General features: G+C 37.6%; 1 protein-coding gene across 1 annotated transcript; it reads left to right on the forward strand.

The window, feature by feature from the left end:
- Positions 1–9698: 9698 nt before the first annotated feature.
- On the forward strand, positions 9699–15496 carry LOC309882798 (uncharacterized protein; the record flags this gene model as incomplete). Its single annotated transcript, XM_082770207.1, is given in 4 exon segments — positions 9699–9717; positions 10700–10759; positions 10762–10829; positions 15228–15496. Coding segments are annotated over 4 exon segments (345 nt in total). The 3' UTR covers positions 15426–15496.
- Between the last annotated feature and the right edge of the window lie 793 nt (positions 15497–16289).

Genomic DNA, 16289 nt, shown 5'->3' on the forward strand with positions numbered 1-16289 from the left:
CATGCAAATACTTAAATATCAGACTTCTGTTATCTTGCTTGTGCCTACAGAACTATAATCAGTTTATGGCTGATAACTATCATTATTGTATGTCTGAAATGTTACAATAACTATTTGCAATAGCACCAAGAGCATTAGCAAGCTCATTCTCCTATTTAAAAAATGTGTTAGCTGAAATTCCTTCTAAGTACCCCAGATACCAGTATTTAAGACTACTGAAGGTTTGGCTGCTTTAAAACATTAACATGGGTTCTGTAATTAAAACTCCACATTTTAAAAAGCAACAAGGATTTTTTGAACTGTAAATAAAAGAATTTAGACACCATGGCAAGTTAGAGTTAAGCCTTTTCAAAATAAGTCTCTCCTTTACCCCCTTCTCCTGACTTAAGGGCTGGAAAATAAAATTATGTGAGCATACTTACTACTGAGATGTATCAAGGCTGTGTGAAGCAATACTTTCCTGAACTAAATGAGCCTAGCACAGTAGGATGCCTACTACCAGCTGAGTAAAACAGTATATGATAGTATTATGTGAAGCAACAAGCAGTTTTATATACTCTAAGTAGTATTCGGTAATAAAATCTATAGCTATACCTCTGACCTAAAAAACAGGTCATTTGTAAGGGTTGTCCCTTTCTAAACCATTATATAAAGAAGTTGTGTTTGTTTTTTTGTTTGTTTGTTTGTTTTAAAAAGTGTCCTGTCCCTCCCCTCCCCCCGAGGAATATCAATGATGACCAGATTTCCTTTAAATTCTTCTGCTACAGAACTTCTCATAAGGCTGAAAGTCTTTTCCAGTACTAGGGAAATACAGATAGAGTCTCTTTATTTCTTGCTTAGGTGTTGCATATCCCTTGGTCATTTATTATTTCATGTAGGTAAATACACATTTAAATCACATTTCATCATATTAATTGTATCTTACTCTGATAATTTTGAAGAAAATTATTTCTAGGCAAATCAGAAGTTTAAAATTGAGTAAGTTTCCTAAGCTATGTTATTTCTTCCATTGCATTTCAGGATGTCTAAAACATTTACTCTGGCTACTGCTCATTTCCTCTGCCATGCCTGGAAATAGGTGAATTGCTTCTAATAACTCGTGGCACATATGTTAGGAATCCATAAACTGTATGCTCTAGGACCCCATGTACCAAATACAGTCAGACACTAAAAGCCCCTGATAAGAAAAATACGAGATATGGTCTCTGTTCACTGACAGGCTAAAAAACATTAAGTTTCAAAATATTTATAGAATTAGTATTAACATAAGGAAATAAGCTTTTAGTTTTAAGCACAAGATTGTGATCCTTGCTACCTTCCATTAGGTATTTCATTTCAATAAAAAAAATAGGCTATTCTATTACTGGGCATTGAGATACTTAAGATAATTTTTTGGATGTGATCTCAGTTCACAATGTTGAAACACACAGTTAAGCTAAGTTTCTAAAGGCATGCTTGACTATGAGCCATCATCCTCCTAAGTAGTTTTCTTATTCACGTGCTTAAAACTGGATACCTACTTAAGAAAGTGGGTGACTCATGGCCTAAATTGAGAGTTACCATATTTAATCAAACTTACATTGCTGTGAGATCAGACTGAAATATACGGAGCCCAATTCTTTACTTCTCTCACCTTTTTAAATTTTTATGCAGGCTGAGTATCAAACACTTCAGTCTGACAACTCCACTGATGTGTCTGCTGCACATAGATAAAGGTACAATGCAAAGGAGGCCTGTATTGTACACCACACTAATGAAACCTCTGGTGCTATCTGTGCAGGTTATGTAGGTCTCTTCATACCCCATTTCCATCCATACTAGGAAATGGCAATGCTACAGCTACAATTCCTAACAACCTGTTTGACTTCAGTAACTGTCTTCTGTTAGAGGAACAAATATAGTCAGTTATTCTCCTTCTCAGTCATAAGCACCATCTGCCATTTAATAGGTGCTTCAGCAACTCATTAGTCTGTACTTAAATTGACTTTGAACAGAACACTGCCATTTTATTGCTGCTGTGCTTCGCATCACCAGCTAGACCCTTAGAGTCAATACTGATAATGTCAATATCTTTGAAAACAGTTCCCAGGCTTGTGCAACCAGCACTGGAACTTTATTTTCAGTCTCAGAATCCTATTCCTCACCTGATGCTTTCTGAATTCTTGAGCATGTAACACGGTCCAAGTATAACTGTACAACTTTTCAGAGTAATATTTCAAATATTTGCAAAGGAATTTAAAAATGTTTTTTTGTGTGATAAAAATATGTTTAGAGTATACAGTTGCCCACGTGCATGTGCAGAGTCAAGTTTTGTGCACTGAAATATGTATGAAATGAATGTGGAAAAGTTGTTTAAAAGTTCCAGTAATTTTTTCTGAGTAACTTTTCAAAGCGTACATTAAGCAACAAAATTAAATGGCATTTTTATGCCAATTAATCTTTGTAAAATAACTTCCAGATACATTTATTTCTGCATATATTATAGCTATTGAATATAGGCTAAATTGTTAAGTCTATATTGCTTAAAAAACAGCTGTAAAGTTCTTAGAACTAATGTTCATCTTGTCCAAGTTTTTCAAAATAGAAATTTACGCACCCCTTTTCTTCTCTGTTTGTAATGTGCTTGCTTGTCATGTCAGAGCTTAAGCACTGTACTCAGAGATCAGTGACTGGAAAGACTAAGCAGCCTTGATCTTACACGGACTACTTGAGCAGGTGTTGACAAGTGAATGTCTGGGAAAAATAATTAGCATTATTTGCTACTTCAGGAAGCTAAGATAAATTAATTATTCACTGAAGGCTAAGCTTATATTATCAACTAGTATCATCCTACCAAAAATTGAAAATTTAAAAATAAAGATTGCTCTCAGTTCGTGGGCAAGTAGGACATTTCTGTAAGTTTTAAGCCGTATATGACCTATACCTTGTCTTCTGTCCTTCCAGATCCGATAAAAGCGCCCACACGCTGGCTAATCACAGCTACCAAGTTAGAAAAGAAAACACAGGGGCTTGCCTGTGTCATGGTGAGGAATTCCCAGGTACCTTTATTTCCTGAACCCCTTTACATAACATATAAGACTAGGAAGGTCAGAGGGAGTTAACCTGTACACCTCAGTTTATTTCTTTCTCTTGCATTTGAAACTGAAAATCTAAACATCATATACTCTTTATTAGTAACAATTAATAGAGGTTTTCCTACAGACAGCTCCAGTGACATCAAGTGTACTATAAAACATTTTAAAAATAGGTAATTGCAAAAGATAAAGGTGAGTATCCAGAATTAAAACCATAACCATAGCAGCAATGAAAGATGAAAATGACCACATGCCAGTGTTCGCTAAGACTGTCTTCCCTGAAATTCTTACCAAAGAGAAGAAGCTATGATCAACCTCCCCCAAAATTCTACATTCCTTTGTCTCCTACAGTCAAAGGCTTTACAAATCACGTGTTAATCTTTGTAAATTTAACCAAACATTTCCTAAAAATAATCCAATTTATGCAAGTTAGAGTGTTTATACTAAACATTTCAGAAATTAGCTCCCCCAGAAGACTAGAACTGAATATCTAAAGAACAAGTATAAAATGCTTTCCCTCCACAACGATAATCACAACCATACATGTGGAAAGGAGAAATAACATGCCTTACTCTTTGGGATTCAGGCATTCTTTTAATTTGCCATTTGGCATTATGAACACAGTAAACAAAGAGAGAAAATATAGAAACCATGTGACTGCTTGTTCCATAGCCTTTTGCACGCTGCTGCTGTAGAGTAGCTTTCAGATGTCAGTACAAAGCTGCCTGCTCACTGATGCTCAGTAAGAAATGTCAGGAAAGAGATAAGCAGGCTAAAAGGAGACTATTTTAGAAACATGGACTGTTCTATCATTAGTTCTATAGATAAACTTCTGGACATATTTTTGAACAGCAAATGTTATTGCCTAACCAAAGTCAGAAGGAGACAGTATTTTAACACAAAAGTAGGGGTGATTTCAGGACCTTCCTTTAACCTTGCCAAGCTGTTGTTTTAAGCTGCTTGTATATTTTTAAGTCTACAGTAAAATTACTGCGCTGTCAGAAAAAATGGGATGAATATTTCCTGAAGATTTAATCTTAAAGGTCAGGAATAGAAAGTGACTTGTCTTCAGGTAAGCATTAAGATGTCATGGAACAGAAAATAAGGGCCAAACTCTTGACAATTCTCAGTTTTGCACAGAAGGAATTGTTCCGAAATTTCTTAACTAGGACTTAGGGTATCTTAAAAAACGCTTTCTGATCACTGTTTCAGCATACAAGCTCTAATGCTTTTAATGGTATGCAAAGGGCATGCCACTTAGCTTTGGGGAACATTCTGAAAAGTTAAAAATATTTGCCCAGCTTCACAGCAAAAAGTCTACTAAATTAGTTCTATAGCTGCTCGTGACTATTAATATCGAAGAGGTGCTAAATTAGGTGCAGCCCCCACCATACTGTACTTTGCAACTGGTTCTACAGTGCAGGAGAATGTGTGTGAATCAGAAAGGAGAAGTGGCTGTAGACCATTTTATATAACACAGTATGGACACCAAAGACCAGAGTTGTGACAGGCAGTGTAACATGCAGTTTTCTTGAGGCAATCCTGTAAAGGCACCTTCAATCTACAGCTGACCATTGCCTGCAAACATATTGAAATGTTCTTTCACAATATACTTTTATAACACTTTAACATATTTTTAGAAGTCTTCTTAGTCATATCTAAATGCACCCCAAAGTGATTTAATTTAGACCACAATTAATTTTCCTCTCCCCTACACAAGGAGTACAAACAGTATAAAAAGCTCCTAAATGAAATAGTAAATATTTTAATGCTAACACAGATGTCAGCCAGTCATGATGCAAGGCAAAAATCAGCAAAGAATATGACCTATTAAGTACTCTTTTCTCCTCACATTGCTATAAATCATGAGTAACTCCATTGAACTCTGGCTTCTTATACCGAAGAAAATGAGATAACCCAGAGAATAAGATCCTTGATTAATCTGGAGAAGTTTTGCTCCATCTGAAATACTTAGTTACCTTCAACGTCATCATTTCCTCAATAGATTCATTTGGCTTGCACGGGTCATGCCGCTTTGCGTCACTCTCAGAAGGTGGCTTTTAACAGCAATACTCTTTGCATTGTAGGTGTTATAAAGGGTTTTCTGTGCATTTCCATGTTTGTAAGAGGCAAAAGTTAGTTCAGACCATAGCAGCAGCAGAATTCATAGTGTGAGACCTAAATGAGTTTTAATGGGTACTTGTCATTTGCTCCAATTTATAACAAAAACTCTTGAGAGTAAAGGAAAAATAAGTGGAGAAATGCAGTGCTACAGACCATAGTGCTAGATTACTGACATTTAAAATAATGATGCTTCCTCAGTGCTATTTTCTCAATACTATTACTGCTCCAAACATTAATGCTCAAATGCCCTGTTTCTACTTTTATATTAATGAAATTGCTTTATATTCAGTTAGACAGACTACTCAGAGTGATCCCAGCAGACATTGCTGGACCTCTAGTTTATCTTGCTCAGAAGTGGCAATGTTTTAGACCAGGTCCTTCAGGATTCCCCCTGCATGTCAAATCAGATGATCCTGATAACGCTATTCAATTAGCATTTAGTGAATGCTACTGGATTACATATGCTACCAAACAAATTATCCACTACATTTAGAAAATCCCCGAACTAGCATATGAACCAGAGCAGAGTTTGGCTGTTTGGACCATAAAGACATTTACCTCCAGTGTAGAATACAGAAGCTGTTTGTCAGCTGTTTAATGAACTTGCTAAAAATCAAACCTTTGAAGTACGTGGTCCCTCCAGTATGTTTTATTTTGAAAGATTAAGCAAAACTATTAAAATATTGAAAAAGAATGAACATCGTTCACAAGGAAATTGACTGAGTTAAATCATCAAGGCTATTGTCCCTTTAAGCCCTATATCCATTCATTGTCTACCTCATACTCTTGTTTGAAAAACAAGAAAATAGGGTTTCATTCACACCAGCTGTTACAAGAAGAATGTTTTAGGAATATTGCCAGCCCCTAAGTAAACCTCCAGTGAGAGGCCTAGGCCTCAACTCACATTTGACCTGTTGCCGTACTTCATGGGCCATAACTGATCTCAGTGCAAAGCTAAAGGAAACACTGTTAAACCAACAGGTAGTATCACATCCCATTTGTAGTGGTACAAATGAATTAAGATGAGGTGCACCAACATCCAAGCCCTGCATTTTCTTCATTAGTACAAGATGTATTTTATTTTTTTTTCAGTTGTTTAATCTGGCAAGCCTGTCACCAGTAGATTCAGCTGAAATACTGAGCCATGTGCAGGAGGAACCAGAAAACTCACTCAGCACGTTCTTCCTGCTGACATACACCCCCCCCCTGCATATTGCCCATACAAGCATAGCGTACATCCCAGGAATATCTTCAGCCCCAGGTAGGTCTTCTTTCTGACACTAAGAACAAAACCAGCAAGGACCTGTCTGTGCCTTGCCTGTAGGTTTCCAGATCAGAGACCTACAGCATGATGTTTGCAGTCTGGAAGAAACAACTGCAGCTGCTGATCTGAACACTTTAAGCCATAAAAAGTAGAAAACACTCTGACTAAAGCCTCAGGTCACTTGCAAGCTTTTCTGCACAACCAAAATATGTTATTGCACTGCTAGCCTATTCAAAACTGCCAGCAAATGGGTTAGTAAGAAAAACAATAAATGTTATAAGAGCTGGCAACTTCGAGCCTGTGAAACAGGGCTGATAAACGCAGCAAGACTTTTGAGTGCCTCAGAGAAAAGGTACTATAAAATTACAATTACTACTTTCTGTCATTTACAGTAGGTACCTAAGGCAGTCCTGAGACTTAAAAACTTACAGGCCAGAACTTCAAGAAAAGAAGTTACTGGGCAGGCAATGAATGTAGAACCAGACTGAACGAAGTAATGATGGGACAGTATACACTGTTTCTTCTTTACCTGAAAACTCTCATGAAATGCTGTAAATAGGACACTAAACGTTTTCAAGATGGACACGTGTTCACTAGGAGGATAAATCTGTCTATAAAAAGCATTTGTCATGTTGAACTCTATTGTCTTTTAGATAAATTTCAGTACCAAATACCATTTCCTCTCTAAACCCAGATCCTCCTTCTTCCCCCGACCCACTGGCTGGATGACCCTTCTGCACCAAATACCATGCTCAAGTATAAAAGCTGCACAACATACAGAATACAAGCCAACCTTCAGAGCATGTTCTAGATATATTCAAGGACAGTGTGTTTATTTATCTGCAGAAGGTAAAACACTGCTACGTAGTCCTGCCTTGTTTTCTATTGGGTATAAACTATTATATAAACATTGGAGTATTTGAATAATTAAGACCTTAAGGCTTCAGAAACACACCAGTTACCTATTTTGAGTGCACGTTCACAAGCAGGCATGTGAACTAATTTTTTTAGATGCTCAAGGATGTACCATCTCTTTTAGAGCTATGGATTAGTTGCCTAGGTACTGCTACCACAAGGAAGTCATGAACACCCTACACCACTCCAGTGATAAAACTCTGAATAACCAAATTCTTGCATAATAGAGAAACAAGAGCTGTATCAACATAGAATTCCTTGTTTTTATAAGACAAATGGCCCTCTAACAATATCTGATGGAAGGTTTTCCCATCAGCCTTTGAGTTCTGATTAAGTTACCCAAATTAAGTTAAGTTACTGATTAAGTGTAATACCTTGCCATTACTCACTCTGAGTGGCATCTCAAAGATTTCAGCAATGCTGAGATTTTCTGCAACTTCAGGCGGAAAGTTTTCCACCAGATTGTATCCCAATGCACCTAGCACCAGATTACACTGAGTTTTCACTCCTGATGACTCCTATCTTCACTTCTTTCAGTAGAAGTCAATATGCAGACTTTCATTTTATTGCACTTGTTTTCAGAATCTGCAGATTATAGAGCTGAGAACTTGCCAACTGTTATCCTCAAAAAACATTGCCTGATGTTTTGCGTACACCCACGTGATGCATAACCAATAGTGACAGGATGGATTAAGTTTTTTTTAGTGTAATGAAAGGTCTTCTTGAAGTTCATTTTGTGTGCTTGGAGTCACTTTGTACTGTATGACAGGTTCTTGAAAGACCAAGTCTATGCTAAGATAACACAGAAAACTTAGGAAACTGCCACTGAAAGAAATCAAAAATGGGCAGGGGATTAAATAAGTCATCTTAATTTTTTTTTTAAAACCCTTAACTTGAATTATGGCACAAGCTGTGCTTATTATTTTGAATCAATAGGAAAAAGGGGGAAAGGAAAGGAAGCAAAAGAGTCAGGAAAAAAAGAAACGTCATTAAAAATACAAAAAAAAAAAAAAAGAAGAATGTTGCAAAAGACAAAGGCTAAATAGCTGCTCTCCCAAAACATAATCCAGCCTACGTTTTTAATCACATGCCATATCAACTGAACAATGTCTTGGCTTAAGCTTCAGTGGCCTGGCTCTGCAGTGGATTCTTTTGCATTAGGTATTTTGCAAGTGATATTCTATACAAAGAAATTTCCAACGACAGAGCATGGCAACTCAAAAACAATAAAGGAATGAGATGGGAAGGTAAGAACTGTCCCATTTTAAGAAGCCAAAACAGGTTACACTGCTTTGCTTCAATGTATGCCATTGCATTATGTTACAAATGCACACCGAAGTACATTCTTGATCACTTCTCCATATTGTTTGTGCAGTAACACTTAATTACAAAATGAAAACCTTAAGTCTGTAAACTGCTCCTCAATGTATGGTTTACTTTTATTCCTACATTTCCAAATGCCATATAAAGCTGGCCACCGTAGTGGAAATAGTACTTAAAAGCACACCCCAGGCTGATATAGTAGTAAGCGTTTTTCCCCTGGAAAAATAGTCAGTGGCCATTAGTTAAAGTCCCTGTCTATGTTTTAAAAAAAAGCTGAGGTCAGAGCAACAGGAACAGTGCTCAATCTGCACAGCTCGTTTCTTAGATTATATGGAAACAATTTTAACTAATCTATCATTAACTATGCATGTTAAATTAAGCAATAAACTCCCAAAATTAAGGTTTGGGTGCAATCAGATTTTTTTCAAGCCTTCTAGTCCAATATTGTCCAAATGTCTGAAGAACAGTTGTCATTCATCTGATTTCCTTTGTTCCAGGAACAGATCAATGGCGAAGCATTACCCATATAACTGTTTTTGGTAAACAGATTGAAAACTATCAGGCTTTCCCACCTTCCCCCTCCTGGTTGCTATTATTTTTGTACTGACACAGCAACCTGATATAAATCTCAGCCTCAGATATAAAAGCAAAAACATCCTCTGCCTCCCTTGTCATATCAAAAGAACACATCTTCCCTCATTCAAGAATTCAAAGCAATTTCTATGACTTTCAGGTATTAGTCACTGCAGGATGGGTACAGAACGCTGCATCACCACCTCAATAGACCTGTAGGAGGGAAGAACACACAAATATAAATCTGCATCCTCCCAACCAGACTCCCTTAATGCAAGCTTAAGCTCTACAATCCTTCCCACTCCTGACATTGCTGCAATTCCAGTCAATGAGATTAGTTGTACTGAGGAAGCAGGGAAGTGACCCAGCTAAGCCTCGGAATTAGAGGATAGGTCTATAGGCAGTGGTTTGGGAACAGCTGCCATATGATCTCCGAGAAGCCAGGTAGAGTGATGGGCAGGCTGAGGACTGCTACACGGCTGTGTTAGGCCTGCAATTCAGTGACAAACTGCTGGAGTTCTCAGGGGTTTGAGACTGTCCTCACCAAGGAAACACTGTCATCGTGAGTCAGCTTGACATCATCTCTATGCAGCCTTAAAGTTAGCAACACAACACATTAGCATGCCAGTCAGCTAAGGATGCTTGGTGCTTCAGGATATAGGAACTGATGTAGGCATGTTAGCTTTTCTGAACAGAACACTGTTGGAAATGTAAAGACTGGCTTTCCTAAATCCAACTTTTAAAAGCTCTTCCCCCCAACTACCTGCAGTGGCACAAAAGAGCATCTCACTTCATATGCTGCACAGTCATATTGTCCTGAGAAGAAACGTCACCTCATGTAAGTGATCCTGAACACAGGTCACAGCATTATCAGGAACAAAAACAGCATAATATTTAAGTGGTTCTTATTTGCCTACTCTCATTTGTCCCTCAGCAAAGCAGCTCTACTCTCTTGGCTCTACTTATTCAGGGTTGCTTGAAGATCTTTTCCAGGCAATGGTTCCCTTCCAGCAGCAGCTGCCGCACTCACCTTAAAGTGAGTATTTGGCAGCCAGGAGCTCAAGACTATCAGCAGCAAGCATTTAGTACAGTCATTACAAGACTCTGAAAGACAAGTATCATGGAAGTAAGGTACAGGACTGTCCCAGCAGTACCTCAACTTCTTGGTATTCTTTCCTTCTATCAGGATCAGCAGAGGTATCGTGTTAACCACCTTGCTATCACTGGCAGTAATGAAACTGAATTGAACCATTAGTACAAATAGAAAGTACACAAAACCAAGAACACAGATCTCCCTGTAGCAAAGTAGCTGATCTAATTATTTAGCAGCAATTAACAAAGAGGGGAGCTTAATTTCACATCCCCAGACCAGCTGTCATGCTTTTGCAAAAGAATTCTGTCTTCAGTAAGTTTCTCTTATTTGTAGGCAGCTCCGTGCCAGATGCATCCCAGGTCAGCAATTATCATCTAATCGTGCAAGTCAAAGACTGGGGAATCCGTCTCTAGGATATTGTGCCTTAGCAACAGTTGAAATTGCAATGGTGGAAAACAGCCAGGTAGCTCCAGGTGCCATTTTCCTTCCAGAACTACTGAATGCAAGTTAGCCTCAAATCATTTCCAAGGTAAGTCAAGAAATCCTGATTTTGAAAATCATTCAACTTGGATCATTCAGCTCAACAGAGATAAGATTCTCCTGTAATCTTAAATCTACTCCGGATAATTAATTTGGATTAAGAACACAGGCTTTGATCCTACAAACCCGTGATTAATAGGTATATGAATAATCCCATTAAATCTGGCCTTCTCTTGTTGATTTGCAGAAATGCTGCTGTCTGCATAGGTTCATTATGAAGAAGCAGATTTGCTGTGTGCTGCATGTTAGAAAGTAAAATGGAAATGCATATGGACATAGGTCAGGTTTTGTTTCCTGTTTTAGTCCAGGTAATGGATCATAGCTATATGACCTTCAAGTGACAACCGATTAAAATGTTCCTTTTCCATGAAGGTGTTTGAGATCATTTACATTCTTGTATTTTGGACTAATGGGCTTGATTTTTTCTCCCTGAAAGGAGGATCTCCACAGCATGCTTTTAAGTTTTTACCGCTACATTTTCTGAAGTACCTAAAATCAGTGCTGCAGTTTCCCAGCTTCTTACTCCAATTCTAATTGCTCAGCTTGTATTGTTTGACCAGTAAGAGAAACATAGCACTACTTAATGCACAGTAAAGCCTGCTGTTGTCCTATTTATTGGAACGCCAAAAGGGAATCCCTCAGGCATCTGAAGATGGGGTAGGAAAAGGTTGCTTAAAATAACAATGTTAATTTAAACATGGATTAGAGATTGCCCAGGCCTTTCCTCATAGCAGAGCGAGGGAGGGAACCGAATCACATGACTATCCACATACTTTGGGAATACAGTCATATGGGTTAGGAGGCACAAAATCTAAACAAAGTCACCCAAGAAACACATTAATGCTAGAATAAACACATGGATGTTTAAATTAGAATGAGGTCTCCATAATGGCTTTGCCTTGTTATTTTGAGAAGTGATGAGGCACTGCACACATCCCATTTGTAACAGTCACCTTCCACTTTCTCCTTGTTAGGAACTGTTCTGCACCCACGGAGTCGAAAGGGTTTGTCTTGCAAAAACAACTGACAAGCTGTACATCATGAGGACTGTACAGTCTAAACACAAGTGTTTGTAGCTACATTTCCATGGTTACAGCAAAAAATCAGTTATAACATTCTCAGAGCTTGCTGTCCATTCTTCCTTGGACTATCTGGCATAAGTGTTTATTGCTTTTTGACAGTACAGTATTGCAGAAATATTTTTAGCTCTGGTAATCCAATTTCACATTTAAATCCAACTGAAAATGAGTTAACTTTCAGCCTGCCAAAGGATGTCAGGCAAAGCTTTCACTGATTTGGTTTTGCTTTAGCTTGTGATAGAGAAGTTACACTGTTTAACAAGAAAACGTCCTAAAATCCTAGAATTTAATTATTTCATTTCAATTCCATTTTTACCCTTTTAAATTTGATATAAAATGCTTCTGTTTATGGAATTGTGGAGGCCTGCAATATCTCATCAGTAGTCTGAATAATATAATTATACATTCAAAGGATCTCAAAACAGATGGAGAAAATTACTTATGCAAGGGCTGCAACATTGCAGGAGGCAAGCATAATTTACAATAAATGAGGCAGAGGTCAGTGGTGGCTGCATATTTACGTGTTCTTCCATAAATTCAGTCAAACTCGATAAAAACTGCTTTTCTCTAGAGTCATCAACAATCTGCCTACTGACACAGAATGAGACTGGCAGAACTGAAACTCCAACCCAGCATTTCTTGATTCCCGGACACCTTTTACAGCTAGCAGACCATATCTCAACTTTTGTGATAACAAATTAAGAACTCCCTTAGAACAAAGCATGGTCTTCAACTACAGGTGCTTTAAAAGCAGACACTTACTGCAACTAGATCCAAGAGTGATGTTGTCTTCTCCAATTGCATCCTGAGGCCTGTTGTCTTTCTGAAAAAAAATGTTAAATAGGATTAAATTATTTCAGTAAGAGAAAGTCCTGGCTCTGCCCACCAGAGGAAAAACTTCCATTCACGCTCCAGTAAGGAGATGTATGATAGCACAAAAACTTCATGCTCTCCCCTCAAAGTGCTCGGATAGTTCTCCAAATAGATGATTTCTACAAGGCAGTTCCATTCCTATGCCTACTCGTTCTTAGTATCAATCTTCTGTGGCTGCCAGCAGAGATTTAATAGTATTTCAGTAACCCTTTGTCCTTAAGACTGAACCATTTTATTATTTTTCATATTTTCTTTGAAACAGGGAATCTTTTTATTCACATTGATGTTTCACCCATGATTCCAGGTTGAGCGGCAAAGCAGACGGGTCCATTACTCTGTGAAGGGGAGCTCCCTCAAGTGCCTTTCTTCAACTGATCCAACCAGAAACATTTATGCAGAAGTGAAGATAAAGTCAGGCAGAGGTAAGTGTAAATATAATGAACAATCAGTCCAAAGTTATAGTATGGCTTTTTCAGCTAGTGTATTTGAGCTAGTATTGTATTTCAGCTAGTGTATTTGAGTACACAGATTTTATTAACATGTTAATAAAGTTTCACATTTGTGGAAAATAGGATTCTTAAAGATAATGACAGAGAAACAGACTCTTTTGCCTGCTAATCACTTTGTTTCACAACACGAAGATCTATGCCCTTGCATGACACCTTGCCACTTTTAATGGATAGCGTCTTCAGCATTTCCAGGCACTGGAAAAATACTATTGCTTCTTAGGTGGAAGACTTACACTAGATAAAGCGATATACCCAAATTCATACAGGCAGCCTGTGACTAACCTTAAGAATTATACCCTGTTCAGTGCCTCATCTGTTAAATCATCCCTTGAGGAATAAGCTCCTGATATCAGTAACATAAATGCAGTTCTACTCAGGTCCGAAATACTGTATTGGAATAAGAAAATTTGACTCTCAACAAAAAGTAAACTCTCTATTAAGACTAAACCAGACTTGAATTCTCATATCATTTGAAGCATTTAATGTTTAGATTTTTATATCAGTATTACGTTCCTCTATATACCTCTTCCTGAGTTGTTGCCCTGGGACCAAATCTCATGATCTTTTACTATGTGATCAGTCCTAAGTTCCCCCCAAATACCAAAGAAATCAATAGTAATTTACCTGAAAACAGTCTGAATGAAAACCCAAGCCTCTGGCCCAGAACAGAAAAGATTATGGGTACAAGATGCTGCACAGGGCCCTCAGTAATATCAGTGAGTACAGAAGTGAATACAGAAGCAGTTTGGACACACCTACAGCAAGGAAGGCCTAGCAGCAGCACTGATATTGAGTAAAATTGTGCTTTAAATACACTTTCACGCCCTCATGAAATTGATCCCACAATCCTCCAGCCCATAACAGGCACTATTAAGAAAGAATACTGAGCTGGGTAGACTTACAGCACAGGTTTCTATTGTCTGCACTACTTGCCTTGGATTTTTTAAGATGTCCTTACTATGATGTGACTGTCCCAGTTTTTGAAGCAGATGGAACAGTTTGCTGATGTTTCAGTGATGTAGGAACATATGGTCCTAGATATTTATAGAAAGAGCCCTGGGACTTCCATATATCAGGAAAGCCTGCAATCTGCCATCTGGGATTCTGAAGTCTACTTTGTCAGTGATACACATTTTACCTTGAGGCTTTAGGTTTCTCTCTGGAATATATAAAGCTAAGAATAGTGCATGCAGTGAAGTCTAGCTTGAAGATCTCTATAAAAATAAGATGCTATTTAAAATACAATCTTTTGAAAGATGATCAATACTTGTCAGGAAAGTTTATAAAGAGAAAGTAATTTTAGCTGTCTTTGTAGTCCAGCTCGTGGAAGAAATTCTCAGATTTCGGATAAAACTGAAGACTTAGTGCATTTTGGAGATGTTGCATTTCCAAACTAGACAGGCTGGCAGTTCAAAAGTTTGGAGAATCTACCAGCACAGTCCACACACAGCATAGAGTAGTAGATGACTTCATTTTTTACTGATCACTCTAGCTGAGTATAGTCAGAAGGAGAAAAGGAGGAAGTTTGACACAGTAGCAGTCCACTGACAGACTTTCCCCTCCTTGTTTTCATCTGTTCTGATAAAATACTAAGCATTGTATAATCAATAAAAAAATTGGGAAAAAAAAAAAGTAACAAGCTACAAATAGACTGTGCAGTTCACAGAATTTCAACAACCGTAGTCCTATTGAGTCCTACACAATCCTAAGTTCTTTTTAAGTCTTAAAAAGGAGTTGATTGCTACACCAGCACTGCAAATGATGGTAGAGTTTTTATATGAAGAATATTAATGCCAAATTTTAATATGAGTATAAATGAACACTTACCACATCATTTCTTTTCATTAATTTGAATTGTAGCAGCATGAGATTCATTTTTTCGCCAGGAACAGTGATGGACCACTGTACAGTGACCCACTCACGTGGCCGATAACAGTGATAGATGAGAATTACAACTTGCCAGTATTCACCCAGGAGTTTTATCAGGTAGCACTCAAGGAAAATACAGCTGAACATGAAAACTGTTCTTACGCAACAACCTGGGCTGTAAAATTATGAGTCAACCACAGATGTGAGCAAGTACAATAATTTACTTAGGACTCAGCTGTGCAGTCCTTACTCCAGTGAGAATTAACATTTTTTGCATCGTACTTGCAGGCATATTTGAAAGATTCACAGATTCTTATATTGAAGAGGTATGATCATTCTTAAAGTAACAAAACCTTTAAGGAAAATCTTTGGGTTCAGCAGTGAAAAAGACACTAAAAGATATTAAATACTGGATTAACTGAATTGCAGGTAAATCTGTACCTAAATGCTCAATATTTCTCATTTGTTTCTGCTCTAAAATCTTATTTTTATTTCTGCAAAGATAAACTCATCTATCACATTCTTTATGTAATGTATATTAACTAAAGGTTGTCTCAAGCCATTGAAAATATTTGAATTCTGAACAACTTTTTCCTACGCAGCGATCAAAGCACATCTTCAAAACAACTTTTTTTTTTTTTTTTTTTTTAAACTCTCTGTAGGAAGTGAGATCACAGTAAAAGTATAGGATATTAATGACCCCAAGACTAGTAATTTTGAAGTTATTTTTGGGATTCTGAAGCAGAAACCTCAGGTATCAAATAGTTTTCATTTCATTGGCAAATAACCTGGACTGATAACACTGCAGAATTCTGGATTGTAGGCCAGTGCTCTGAAGCATTGCTTCACAATGCAGATCATTTTAAAGACTGCTGTAGAACCTCACTTATCAGACAGATCACTTAAATGCTTATCCTGACTTCCCTTGTCATCAGATCTTGAATGCTAAAAGGAGATTATCTCTTGTCAAATAAGATCACAGACCCCGTGGCAGGCAGAACAGTGTCCTGTTAAAGTATTTCTCCTTCTACATCAAATATTTACTTTGTCGAG

Source organism: Aythya marila (genome assembly GCF_965140915.1).
Source record: "Aythya marila genome assembly, chromosome: 12".
Classification (NCBI taxonomy): domain Eukaryota; kingdom Metazoa; phylum Chordata; class Aves; order Anseriformes; family Anatidae; genus Aythya; species Aythya marila.